The 12,831-nt window shown below is 38.4% G+C and overlaps 4 protein-coding genes across 4 annotated transcripts; 2 read left to right on the plus strand and 2 right to left on the minus strand.

Annotated features, from left to right (window-relative positions):
• Window positions 1-339: 339 nt before the first annotated feature.
• Window positions 340-1,662, minus strand: LOC101291679 (zinc finger CCCH domain-containing protein 49-like). Its single transcript, XM_004308586.1, has one exon. It carries the CDS (start codon window positions 1,444-1,446, stop codon window positions 340-342), a length of 1,107 nt encoding a protein of 368 aa, XP_004308634.1. The 5' UTR covers window positions 1,447-1,662.
• Window positions 1,663-5,091: 3,429 nt separating this feature from the next.
• LOC101298830 (probable glutathione S-transferase-like) lies at window positions 5,092-6,336 on the plus strand. The gene is made up of 2 exons (XM_004307115.1): window positions 5,092-5,411; window positions 5,594-6,336. The coding sequence occupies exons 1-2, from the start codon at window positions 5,103-5,105 to the stop codon at window positions 5,963-5,965; spliced, it is 681 nt and encodes a 226-aa protein (XP_004307163.1). The 5' UTR covers window positions 5,092-5,102; the 3' UTR covers window positions 5,966-6,336.
• Window positions 6,337-7,759: 1,423 nt separating this feature from the next.
• On the plus strand, window positions 7,760-8,857 carry LOC101299125 (glutathione transferase GST 23-like). The gene is made up of 2 exons (XM_004307116.1): window positions 7,760-8,123; window positions 8,288-8,857. The coding sequence occupies exons 1-2, from the start codon at window positions 7,815-7,817 to the stop codon at window positions 8,648-8,650; spliced, it is 672 nt and encodes a 223-aa protein (XP_004307164.1). The 5' UTR covers window positions 7,760-7,814; the 3' UTR covers window positions 8,651-8,857.
• A 1,097-nt stretch (window positions 8,858-9,954) lies between these two features.
• On the minus strand, window positions 9,955-11,899 carry LOC101299418 (pentatricopeptide repeat-containing protein At1g08070-like). Its single transcript, XM_004307117.1, has one exon. The coding sequence runs from the start codon at window positions 11,723-11,725 to the stop codon at window positions 10,217-10,219; it is 1,509 nt and encodes a 502-aa protein (XP_004307165.1). The 5' UTR covers window positions 11,726-11,899; the 3' UTR covers window positions 9,955-10,216.
• Window positions 11,900-12,831: the final 932 nt, after the last annotated feature.

Consider the following 12,831-nt stretch of genomic DNA (forward strand, 5'->3'; position numbering starts at 1 on the left):
GATTATAGATGGCAATGAGTTCAGTTTCGAGTTGGTTAATCGCTAATAGTCTAAACTACATATATAGTCTAAACAAAATTATAGAAATCTGGAAGAATACTCAAAAACCCTGAATTGATGTAGATATGGCTGGCAAGAAAAATATAAACCAGGCATTCCAAAACTCGTTTATCGTTACACACTTACACCAACTTTTATTCTGATTAAGAAAAAAATTATTGAACTCTGGAAGAATACATGTACTAATACTATTGTACTATCATATTACAATGGCAAACATTCTTCAATGAATCGAACAATCCAAGTATAGCTACTCTTTCCCAAGATAATTTGACAAACCTACTCAACAAGGGCACCCATTCTTTGAGGATCCATTGATGGATACAATGATGTCCCCCCTTGTGAAGGTGGTGGCGGCATATAGTAGTATTGCTGTGCGACAGATTGGTCTTGTTGAGGAAACCACCCACCATAAGCGGCCTCCGGCTGTCCACTAACTCCCTCATCCTGCACTCGCGGCGCCTGAGGTCTACCCCATGCCAACTTCAATCTCAAACCCTTCACCACCACCTTATTACAAAGCTCATCCGCAGCCTTCTCCGCACCATCTCTCGTTGTATATGTCACAAAAGCACATCCTCTTTGTCCAACTATCTTAATCGATTCGATGTCGCCATGAACCCAGAAGCAATCTCTCAAGTCCTGCTCCGAAACTCTCCCATCAACCACACCCCCCACATATAAAGTTCTAGTACTCTCGTCCTCAGGAGGCTCCAAGGACCCCATCTCTCCAGCCTTTCTAAGCAGCTTCAAAGCCACCGGATCATTGACCCCATGAAACCGGTCCTTGATATTCTGGTTTGCCAACTCCCCAGTTATAGGCATCTCATGGCGGAAAGGACACTCAGTACCTCTAGTGCACTGGCCACGAGTATAAAAACTACACACATGCTCTCGGTTTCTTTGATAATACGGCGTCGTCCTCTGAAGCTTGAGAATAGTGTCATTTGTCCTCACCTTTCCGTACTCTTGTTCGTAGGGATCGATAATACCAGAAGCCCTAACCCTACGGTCATATTCCTCGGCGAAATACTCTCGGTTGACGTCGCTCTTGGGCAGGACGGCGTCGTTTGGGTTGACGCCGAGAGCAGTGTTGTGAACCTGAACGGGCAAGCCGGTGTGGAGATCTAAGACGCAAACCTGACAAACGTTTCGAACCTTACTGCAGGTCTGGCAGATCTCCGTCTTCTTGTAGCGGGCATCCCGGCCGGGTTTCCACCGGAAAACTGTGAAGGGACGACAGCAGGTGAAGCACTCTTTGTCGAAATAGGCACGCGTCATGCGGACGTAGGGATTGTCACCAAGGCATGATTCGCATACGACCGGGAAGTCTGATCGTTCCCGGCCATCTGCCGCTAAGTTACTTACCAATCTACTATGCGTCATTGAACCTTGGAAATTATCATCCACGTTGGGTAGCCTTATATAGACAACCCTAGTATAATCTGAGGTAGCCTTGTTAGTATAGGACTTGGAGGTACCCTACGGTAACCTTGTTTTTATAGGAAAAGGAGTTACACGTACATTACTTTGTACGTAGTCTACTATTATTATTATTATTTTTTGGGATACTTGCTCCCCTCTAAAATTGATGTGTTGCTGCTGAATTCCTCTCCTTATCGACATAATCTTTTGAAAATAGAAAAGACTTTGTCATTGCTGTCCGTAAGATTGCGTTGCAGTAAGAGTATATATGTCATGGTGATCCAAAGATCTAAACGAAATAGGTATATACGTACGTATTGGTTGTGATAGAGGTTGTTGTCATCGAAACTAACCTACACTTGAGGAGAAGATGATGTAGGACAATAATGAGGCTGTTACAGGTGACAACATTTGGCTCACAAGCCTCTTGGCTACACCTGTCTGTACAAAGTAGCAAGCAGAATATTACTTGGTATACATGTATACGTACCCTCGAGGCCTCATCCAAGTAATGAAAATAATAATTGAAATTGAGCAGATGCTTGTGTAGGGCATATGGCTTCTCTGTTAGCGTTGATTTTATATGGGGATGAAGTCGAATACAGAAAGTTGTGAGACATTGTTGTGAAACTAATTAATGTTACACTTGAGAAATGTTAAAAAAAAGATGTAGGATGAGAACAACTTAAATTTAAATAGAAAAAAATAAAAGTAAGAAAGCGGCGAATAATCAAAAAGAATTATTTGAAGATTGGTAATTCTCGTATAAGGAGATTGCTAGCCGCTAGAATATTTAAGAAAATATTGTTTTAGACTTTTCAGGTTACTCGCGCGAAAACTGTTAAATCTGATTTAGAGTAACTTTTGGCCAGAACATCCGTTTTGAACTCATAATACCTTTCTAAAATGGGAACAACGAGATCTACAAGACTCATATTTGTGATCCCTGTCAGATTTAGGCTAAAAGAGGTACCACTGAGAATCGACACATGCGTCAATCACTGTTTTTGTTTTACAAATTAAGATGACATAGTTGGACTTGCTAGAATGTTCACACAGCCATGAGACAAGGTGGGAAGCAGATTGCTCTTCATCGAAGCATAAATAACCCATTCCTAGGAAGGTGCTTCGTTATTTCCCGTTGGGTCCTCGGTTGCAGCGTCTCTACATTTCTTCACACACTAACAAGCATATGAGATATCACGATGACAGGCACAAGGAAAAAACTCCGATAGATTCTGATAATCTTACCCACCTCGCAGACGGGGAGGCCTGTAAACACTTTGACCGTTCGATTCCAAAATTTGTTAGAGACTATCAAAATAGCAGACTCGGACTTGCAACAAACAAGTTCAATCCTACGGAAACATGAATTCTTCTTAATTATATTCTTCTTATAGAATTTGACCTGTGATGGTATTTCCGTACAACCTGCCTCCCCACATGTGTATGAAGAATGGGCACAATTTTCTTACTCTGCTAAATTCAGGGCCGTATTCTCTAGGAAAGCGTTTGGATGTGTACATGAGACCGTTAATCGACGAGTTGCAGAAGTTATGGGAATATGGACACTGTAATTTTGACAGGCACAGTCATACTTTATTCTTTGATGAAAGCAGTGGTTATTGGAAAATTCTAGTATACCATATGGTATAACATGCCTCACAAAATGTGTGGCTATCATTGATTGAAGAAGTAACTAAATGACATTTTACCCCTTCAAAAACCCCCATGTGTCATACAATTAGACACATTTCCAATAGGTATGTTATACCATATGGTATGATAGACAAACCCGCGGTTGTTTGGACCATCAGTGATTTTCCTGTTTATAGGATGTTGTTTGATCAAACTACTAAAGAGTACAAGGCTTGCTCGGTATACAAGAATCCCATCATGCCTGATGAGTTTAAGTGAAGGAGTTAGGAGTCTGCATGCCCCCAAATAGGAAATAAAATCAGACCTCATCATTAGATATTTAGATCTAAAATCAATAGAATCAGCCTTCTAGCTAGTACAGAAAACAATTAATATGAGCGGCAAATGATCTGCTTAAGTTTATATATAATCTACATATGAAAATCTAGGGCTAGCAATTTGGGTCTTGTCGAAACCAACCAACCAAGTACCAACCTAATTGGTATACCAAAGACTCAGTAACCGACTTACTTGGTACGGTATATCGTACCGGTCTTGGTAACATGACCGGTTAGTACTTGGTATTGAGATTTTCATACCATCGGTCTTGGTACACCTTACATATGTCGTGAGGTTTGAACTCATGACCTTAAAGTTATCAGTTAAACACTTTAACCAACCAAGCCACAGCTCACTGACAAACATCCTACATATATAAATAATACAAACTGCTAAGAATCCGTTGCGGAGGTAAGACTCGAACTTCAAACCTCTTCCAAACAACTCTCACTCTCAACCACTAAAGCACAAGGCGCCATTATTATAATATATGTATTGTTTTTATATTTATAACATCTTATAGATATAAATACAATTAAAATATAAAATGTTTAAATTTTAACAAGATGTATGTTTCAAAACTATGACGGCTCTGATGGAAAATATGACTACGTACATACCACTAGACCAAAGTTATCATTGCATTATATCTGTGCAAAAATTATATTTATCACTTCAGTTTTTAGGCTACAATCTAAACTTGATAAAAGCCTATTACCAACCGTACCAACTAAGTCGGTATACCAACTTCGGCGGTTGGTTTTTGTAGAGGATTTTGCCTACCAATCATAAGTTGGTTGGTTGGTTGGTACATAGTATTAGTAAACAAAGTCGGTATACCTACCAATGTCAACCCTATGAAAATCCCTTGCTACTATACTTCTTATTCCTAAATTATCCACGATTGATATGAACTTCGCAAACTTCAATAGCACGCACCAACAGTTACATTAGTCTTCACTGCATGTTCTCTGATCCTCATTTCTTATTCACATTCTCTTTCAGATATCATCATCTCAAATAATTAAGTTTTCCGGTTCACAATATAAAAAGAACAAATATTTGCTCATCTTAATTATTCTAAAAATAAAAAATAAAAAATATTTTGGCTAGCTCGCTTGGTTTGATTCCTTCATTTCCTTGTTGTCTTTATCGTTGTTTCTTTGTATGTAAGCATATGTTACTCGTTGCCCAACTATTGTTGCTCTGTTCAATTTTGTTTTCATATCTTTGTTGTCACAATCCATCTCTTGGGTTATGTAATATTTCATCATTTAAATATTAGTTTTTTTTTATGTTTGCCAATTAAAATATGATATGGGACGCCCTTATAGCCGGCTTCACATCTCCAAATTACCAAAGACAACAAAAATAGTCCTAGCAGCAGGTGACAATCCAAAGTTCCAAACTTTTTATTTCATACCATTCTCCTTTCATTTTCTGGTAACTCACTTTCACCTCATCTTTTTCCCAGATACCAAATCATTCTGGTTTCTTTATTAGAACTAATAGACTGTAACATATATAATATATGATAAATACAGCAAGATATGAGGACATACCAGCAAAGTTTAATACTGAAAGTTCTGTATAAAATGCCTAAGCCATTTCTCAGGCCATCACAGCTAATTCAAACTAAAATGGCAGAAGTCAAGCTCTTTAGCACATGGTCAAGTGCTTTTTCTTTGAGGATAGTTTGGGCACTGAAGCTCAAAGATGTACCATATGATACCATCTTTGAAGATCTCTCAAACAAAAGCCCTTTACTTCTTCAATACAATCCCATTCATAAGAAGATTCCGGTGCTTGTGCACAATGGAAAATCAATTGCAGAATCTCTTGTGATCCTTGAATATATTGAGGAAACATGGAAACAAAACCCTTTGCTGCCTGAAGATCCTCATGATAGAGCCGCTGCACGCTTTTGGGCCAAATTTGGTGATGACAAGGTAAATCTAGCTCAACCACTACTATTTCATACTTCACAGTATAGTCAGACATTTTCTTGAACAGTTCTAGTTTCATATGGAGTATCATGAGTTCATGACTGATATATGATATAAGAAAAGGCGAGTTAGTGAAGAACAAAACTCAGTTAATTAAGTAATTCTGTTGGTGGTTTTACATGAAGGTTTTTCCACCTATTGTGGATGCATTCTATAGTGAAGGGAAAGAGCAAGAGGAAGCTATTGTGAAAGCAAAGGAGAACTTGAAGTACTTGGAAGAAGAGCTAAAGGGAAAGAACTTCTTTGGGGGAGATCAAATAGGATTTGCAGATATTGCGCTAGGATGGCTTGCACATTATTTGAAAGTGCTGGAAGAGATAGCTAACATGAATCTGATAGCAGAAGATGAGTTCCCATTGCTATCCCAATGGCAAAAGACTTTTGCAGATGCTCACATAATCAAAGAGAATTGGCCTCCTCTGGACAAACTTATCACTAAATATCTGGCTTTCCGTGAGAATGAACTTGCCAAGAAGTTGAAGCCGGCACCTAAATGAAATGATTTTTCACAACAAAGATGGACAAGAGCAAGAGTCAGGTATCATTCTCAATAAGTGATAGAAGTAACAAATTGAAAATTGTTATCTTCCTTTTCATCCAGTGAGCTGCAGAATGTAAACTCTATCTTCTTTGCACGACTGTTATTGGCCAATTTGGATCTCCTCATCATGAAAAAAAGTAGTGTTCTGACTTTTCTCAATCAGGGGATCCAAAATGTCGCCATAATTCAATAAATATGGCGATTTGTATCTGCATATACAGAGGCAAAAAGTAAATGAAGTCAGCATGCACTCTGCAATCCACAAATTTACCTAAAGTCTATAGACATGAGAATTTTTCATTCCATTATCAAACTTGAATCATGTTAGGTGACAAATGCAGGTTCATACTCCTTTATATCAAACATATATATAATTGAAAGCTTTGAGAAACTTGTTTCTTTTTTTTTTTGTCAGAAAAATGCATGACACAATATATAGAACCTAATCAGAATACTTGTATATGTATTATTGTCATATATGTAAATCAACTTTAAGTAACATAGAGCTAGCAATCAGATAAATGGTGTCTTAGCTAAAAGCTAAGAAGTTAACTTGCTGCCGTTACAAACAGTGACCTCTATTTCACAATCTTACTCTAAAATAATCTACTATCTCAAATGCGGAAGAGGAGAAACATTCATGTGAAATTAGCATCTCAAGCTCTTGCAAAACGCATTTAGGAATAATTGACCATAAAATAGATTGTTCATTAACCAAAATCATGCCGAAACAATGGTAGTTTGATTGGGTTTTAAGCTTCTCCAATAGTTCCTATTTGTGAAAGTTACTTGCAACTCCAATAGATTATTGCTGGCCTAAATCCTAAACCCCAAAACTCCTTACAATAATCTTAGGATTGTATGCATATATATTTTGCTATCTGAATGGAAATTTATCAACTTTTCAGTACTTGTACTTGACTATTAGTAAAAAAAATTAAAAACTAACGTGATGACAGTAAAAATATTATCTGGTGTGCATTTATTTGTAAGACTAATATACCTGGCCTGCACTGATCGTTCAAAACTTCAAATGTGATCATCCCAATTTCTCAAGAAAAGAAATGAAAAAATCTGAAAGAAATTATCATGTCAAGTAGTTTAGCCTGTGGATACCATACATCATGAGGCTAGAAGTACATGTACATATTGACAAAGGAAAACATGGGGGACTTTCTTCCAAAGCCAGCGCCGCCTGCAGAATATGTCTAAATTCCAAAGAGAACAAACAGAACCCCTCTTCTTGTTACATCACACCTTACGTGAGAATCCAGACACTATTTACATATCCTAATCCTTTCAGTTTCTCAAAACTCAATTTCACCCCCATATATTTCTTATTTGTCAATCGTTCTGGCAACTTTTTCTCTTTCACTGAGGTGCTGTAGAATCATAAATAGTAAAAAGACTAAGAACTAAACCAAAAACAGGGTTTCACCACAACAACAAACAAATGTTTACTGAAAACAATTCTATCCAAATCCACGGAAGAAGTCGTCACTGAAGGTGTACATTTCTCATCTGAACCTAAAGGAACCATATTAACCCTCTGTCGAGCTTAATTAACCCGACCAAAATGTTACCTGTAATCCTTTATAGCTGTTTAACTCTTGCATGTTACTGTTAACAAAAGAAATCAAACTTAATATGAGCATTTTCCACTTCTATGGCCCAAGTCATATATAGCAACAAATAAGGTCAGAATAATAAATACAATGTTAGAAAGGGAGACAACAGCAAAGTTCCCTGGTCGAAGTTCTGGATAAAAAGGCACTAAGCTGCTCTCACAGCTCCTTCTAACAGAAATGGCAGAAGTCAAGCTCTTTAGAACATGGTCAAGCCCTTTTGCTTTGAGAATAGTTTGGGCACTGAAGCTCAAAGATGTCCAGTATGATACCATCTTTGAGGATCTCTCAAATAAAAGCCCTTTGCTTCTTCAATACAACCCTGTTCATAAGAAGGTTCCAGTACTTGTGCACAATGGAAAATCAGTCGCTGAATCATTTGTGATCCTTGAATATATTGAAGAAACATGGAAACATAACCCTTTGCTGTCTGAAGATCCTCATGAAAGAGCTGCTGCACGCTTTTGGGCCAAATTTGGTGATGAAAAGGTAACCTAGCTGAACTACTACTATTTCATAGCATACAGATATTGAACACTAGAATCTTATGGAGTTTTGATATTGATAATATTTGTTACTAGAGATGATTAATTTTTAGGGAGAATTCAACTTGGTTCATAAATATCTAATTAGGTTTGGGATTTTACATGAAGGTTTTGACATCTATTTGGGAAGCCTTTATAAGTGAAGGGGAAAAGCAAGAGGAAGGTATTGTGAAGGCTAAGGAGAATTTGAAGTATTTGGAAGGAGAGCTAAATGGGAAGAAATTCTTTGGGGGAGAGCAGATTGGATTTGCAGATATTGCACTTGGATGGCTTACAGAATATGTGGATGTGTTTGAAGAGGTAACTAGCATGAAATTGATAACAGAAGGTGAGCTTCCATTGTTATCAGAATGGAAAAAGAGTTTTGCAGATGCTCCTATAATCAAAGAGAACTTTCCTCCCAGAGACAAACTTGTCACCAAATTTCAGGCTCTCCGTGAGACCAACCTCTTGAAAAATGTAACTAAATGAAATGGTTTGTCGCAAAAGAGGTGTATTATGAGTCTAAACCATAAAGAACTAGGGTCTTATGAGTCAATATCACCAGGGCTCTGTATCTATTGTATGACAATAACACTGTAATCCATAAAATGGAATTTTCTTGTGTGCCAAATGTAATTCAAATTTTAATTTCATATAATCAAAACGCATATAAAGTTCCCAGTTTTCAACTAATTCAAAAGTTCTTGCCAACTGCATTTCAGTTATCTAAAAACAAAACAACAAACAACAATGTTCTGTCAATGATCAAAGGCCTTCAACTTATTTACTAGCCAAACTAGTAGTTACTACTTGCTAAGAGATTAGAAACCAGCTGCAATTTCAGAAAATTTATAGTGAGACATGATAATCAGTTGAATACAGTTGCACGAAACATGGTTGGTTAGGTCATATGGCACAATCCTATGGAATCTAAGTAAAATTAAAGACACCATGAAAATGTAGTAATATACTCATTACAGACCGTACTACTGAGCTAGAATCAAAATTTGGCATCTCCGCCAAAGGCTAAAAATTAACTTTTCCAGGTGGCCATTACAGACAACGTATAGTATATCATAATATTGTTCCCAAATGACTAGAAAGGGGAGAAATAATCAAGCGTGTAAATGGAACCGGCCAGAGAGGGCAAACCGGTATCCAAATGAGGTGGCTTGGTTCATGGGAGCTAGCTTGTTAGTCTTTGTTTGCCTAGGAAGATGTAATCAAGTGGGCAACTAGATTTGTTACTACTCTTTGTGAAGGTATGCTCTGAAAGGCTGCCATTACAAAGTCTTACAAAAAACCAAGATTGAACTGCTATACTAATACTAACGTAACTTGACTAAAAGAACAATGAACCCAATATTCAGTCAGCATAAGAACCCACTAGAGCTCTTCCCACACATGAGAAAATAAGGTCTTCATATGTTCAAAGGAAATAGTAAATTTTTATTGAGATCTGTGTGTGTGTGTGTGTGTGTCTGAATATTTAGTTCAATACTAGAAGATAAGCTACATTTCCTCATTTCCAGTTAGTAAATTAAGATGAAGAAAACACTTATTAATGACATGGATAAGCTATAGATTCTAAGTGCTATCACTGAAAAATATTCTTGGAACTTCACAAAAGTGACGAACTTCGAAAGAAGGGAACCAAAATTTAACACCCTCTTGCAAATTAAAGACTTCCAGACTAATGACGACAAAATTAGCATAAACTTTGTTATTAAATTACGTGGATTAAATACAAAAGAGACGCCTCTTAAACCTAGATTGTAATACGGCACAGTACTAGAATAACAATCTTACGTAGGAGTTTTATTTTTAGAACTACATGAGAAAAGCTACTGCCATATAGTTTGTACATTATAAGGTAAAATTTATACATTGAAATTACTCAATAGGTTCACAAAAATGAATAATTAGTACAGTGTTTTGCTTACCACTGAGAAGCTTCAATAAATCCTCAAATCCCAGTGGACTTCAGTGATCAATACACCAGATCATTCCAGCTACAATCTACCTACAATCCGTCTGTTGATGTGCCTCAAACTATCATAATAAAGTACTTCTGTGAGCCAAAACCCCGTAATCATTTATGTGACTCATGATCTCGTCTAGCAATTTGTATATTTGTTTACTTCTTTTATGTGATTTGTCTCCCTTTCTGAACTCATGAACAACACCTTCAACTTCAATTGAACTACAACCAGGAGTTTTCTTCATCTTCTTTTCTTTCATTGTCCTTCTCAACTGCACTGCATCCCTCCATTTATTTGCTGATGAATATATGTTAGACATGAGTACGTATGCACCATCTCTCTCTGGCTCTACCTTCAATAATTTTTCCATCACAGCTTCTGCAAGCTCTACTTTCCCATGTATCCTGCAAGCTCCCAGTAGAGCGCCCCAGACAAAGGCATCAGGCTCAATTGGCATGTTGTTAACAAACTCCACTGCCTCACCTATTAACCCGGCACGACCTAAAAGGTCAACCATGCATCCGTAATGCTCTGTCTGAGGTCTAAGCTTGTACACAGTTGACATATCCCTAAAATACTTCTGACCCTCTGCCACAAGTCCTCCATGACTACATGCTGCAAGGACACCAACAAATGTAACCTCATCAGGTTGAATGCCCATTTTAATCATCTCAGTAAATATATCCAATGCCATGTCCACCTCCCCATGCATAGCTAATCCAACAATCATCGCAGTATACGAATATACATCTCTCCGTTTCATACCTTGAAACACCCTAAAAGCCCGGTCTATGCTTCCACACTTGGCATACATATCCACAAGTGCATTCCCTATATACCCGTCAGCCTCAATCTGATTCCTATCAACATAAGCATGCACCCACTTCCCCAACTCGAGCACTCCAAGATTCGCACACGAATTCAAAACACCAACTAAAGTAACATCATCCGGTTCAAGACCAGTTCTCTGCATCTCCTGGAACACGTCCAACGCTTCCTTATACTTCCCTTGATGCGCCAACCCCGATATCATCGAATTCCAAGAAACCACATTTCTCACCGGCATCCCATCAAACACCCCACGTGCAAGCTCATCATCGCCACACTCCAAGTACATATTAACCAACGCATTGCCTATAAACACATCCGGGTTAACCCCATTATCATCAATGTACCTACTTATCTTCCTCCCCAAGCTCAAGTCCCCCAACTTAGAGCAAGCCGAGAGCACAATGACCAATGTCATCTCATCCGGCCTCATCTTGGCATCACACATATCAAAGAAGGCCTCCACGCCTTCCCTAGCATAACCCATTTTAACATAGCCCTGAATGAGCGTAGTCCAAGACACCAAGTCCCTCTGGGGACTTTCGTCGAACACCTTCCGCGCATAATTTATAAACCCACAAACCGCATAGAGTCTCATGATTGTGTTGTTGACATACACATTGGACAAAACAAGCCCGGATTTGATTGCGTAGGCGTGGATTTGCTGGCCTTCTCTCAGCGCACGGCATTGCGCGAACGCTTTGAGAACAGAGGGGACAGTGTAGTGGTCAGGAAGGATGTCATTGAGGAGCATGTGCCGAAGTAGTTCAAGCACATGAAGAAGGGAGGTGGTTTTGTTTGTGGGGTTTGAAGGGAGGCCTTGGATGATGGAGTTGTAGAGGCTGAGGCAGAGGTCTGGCTTGTCCAAGTCGTTCAAGAAGGAGAGAATGTAGGTGAGGTTTTTGTGATGAGGAGAGGAAGTGAGTTTAGGAAAGATGGGGTGTTGGGTTGGGAGAGGAAGAGGGGTGGTTTTGATGAGAAGAGTGTGGGTTTGTTTGAGGTGAGCTATGGTTATTGGTTTGCATGATCTGAGTCTGGTATAGGCATGCACCCACAACTCTCGCGAGTTCATGTCTTTTGCTTTGTTGTGGTTTTAAACTTGAATTGGATGACGCTTTTCTTGTTTTTGTTTTTTGCTTCCTGCCTTTTTTTTTTTTTTTTTTTTATTTAGTAGAAATTATTAAAATTTCTTAATTCAACCCACACTTAAAAGTTAAAATGTAAGCACAATTGAACTATGATCTTTACGATGTCAGTTAGGCTAGATAACCAGCAAGTCACAACTCATTGACTAGTTGACGTCGTATATACATGACCGGACGACTTGTCTGTTTTGCTCTATATTTAGGACCCCAAAGTCCCCAACTTTTTAGGCTACATCACTGTCGTGGCGCCTAGTATCAGCTCACCCTAACATTCCCACTTATCCGATTGTGGATGAGCAGTTTTTGGATATCAAACAGACCTTCCTAGTACAATATTTTAGGGCTGGCATTTTGCCATACCATGTTTTACGTATGGTAACGATATTTGATTTTATACAAATACGGTATACTATACCAACCGACTTATACAGATACCAGACACAATACGCCTTTAAATGCAAAATATACTTCATTTTGCAAGGAGTTGGGACTCGAATCCAACACCTCTTAAAAGTTAAAATGTCAGCACAATTGAACTATGATCTCTACGATGTCAGTTAGGCTAGATAACCAGCAAGTCACAACTCATTGACTAGTTGACGTCGTATATACATGACCGGACGACTTGTCTCTTTTGCTCTATATTTAGGACCCCAAAGTCCCCAACTTTTTAGGCTACATCACTGTCGTGGCACTTAGTATCAGCTCACCCTAA

The sequence above is a fragment of the Fragaria vesca genome, linkage group LG7, assembly GCF_000184155.1.
Source record: "Fragaria vesca subsp. vesca linkage group LG7, FraVesHawaii_1.0, whole genome shotgun sequence".
Lineage (NCBI taxonomy): Eukaryota > Viridiplantae > Streptophyta > Magnoliopsida > Rosales > Rosaceae > Fragaria > Fragaria vesca.

What these genes read in the sequence shown, in the direction of transcription:
- LOC101291679 (XM_004308586.1), bottom strand. Translation starts at nt 1,446, where the DNA reads ATGACGCATAGTAGATTGGTAAGTAACTTAGCGGCAGATGGCCGGGAA.
- LOC101298830 (XM_004307115.1), top strand. Translation starts at nt 5,103, where the DNA reads ATGGCAGAAGTCAAGCTCTTTAGCACATGGTCAAGTGCTTTTTCTTTG. An exon ending in CCAAATTTGGTGATGACAAG is followed by an intron (nt 5,412 to 5,593) that starts GTAAATCTAGCT and finishes TTTTACATGAAG; the next exon opens with GTTTTTCCACCTATTGTGGA.
- LOC101299125 (XM_004307116.1), top strand. Translation starts at nt 7,815, where the DNA reads ATGGCAGAAGTCAAGCTCTTTAGAACATGGTCAAGCCCTTTTGCTTTG. An exon ending in CCAAATTTGGTGATGAAAAG is followed by an intron (nt 8,124 to 8,287) that starts GTAACCTAGCTG and finishes TTTTACATGAAG; the next exon opens with GTTTTGACATCTATTTGGGA.
- LOC101299418 (XM_004307117.1), bottom strand. Translation starts at nt 11,725, where the DNA reads ATGCTCCTCAATGACATCCTTCCTGACCACTACACTGTCCCCTCTGTT.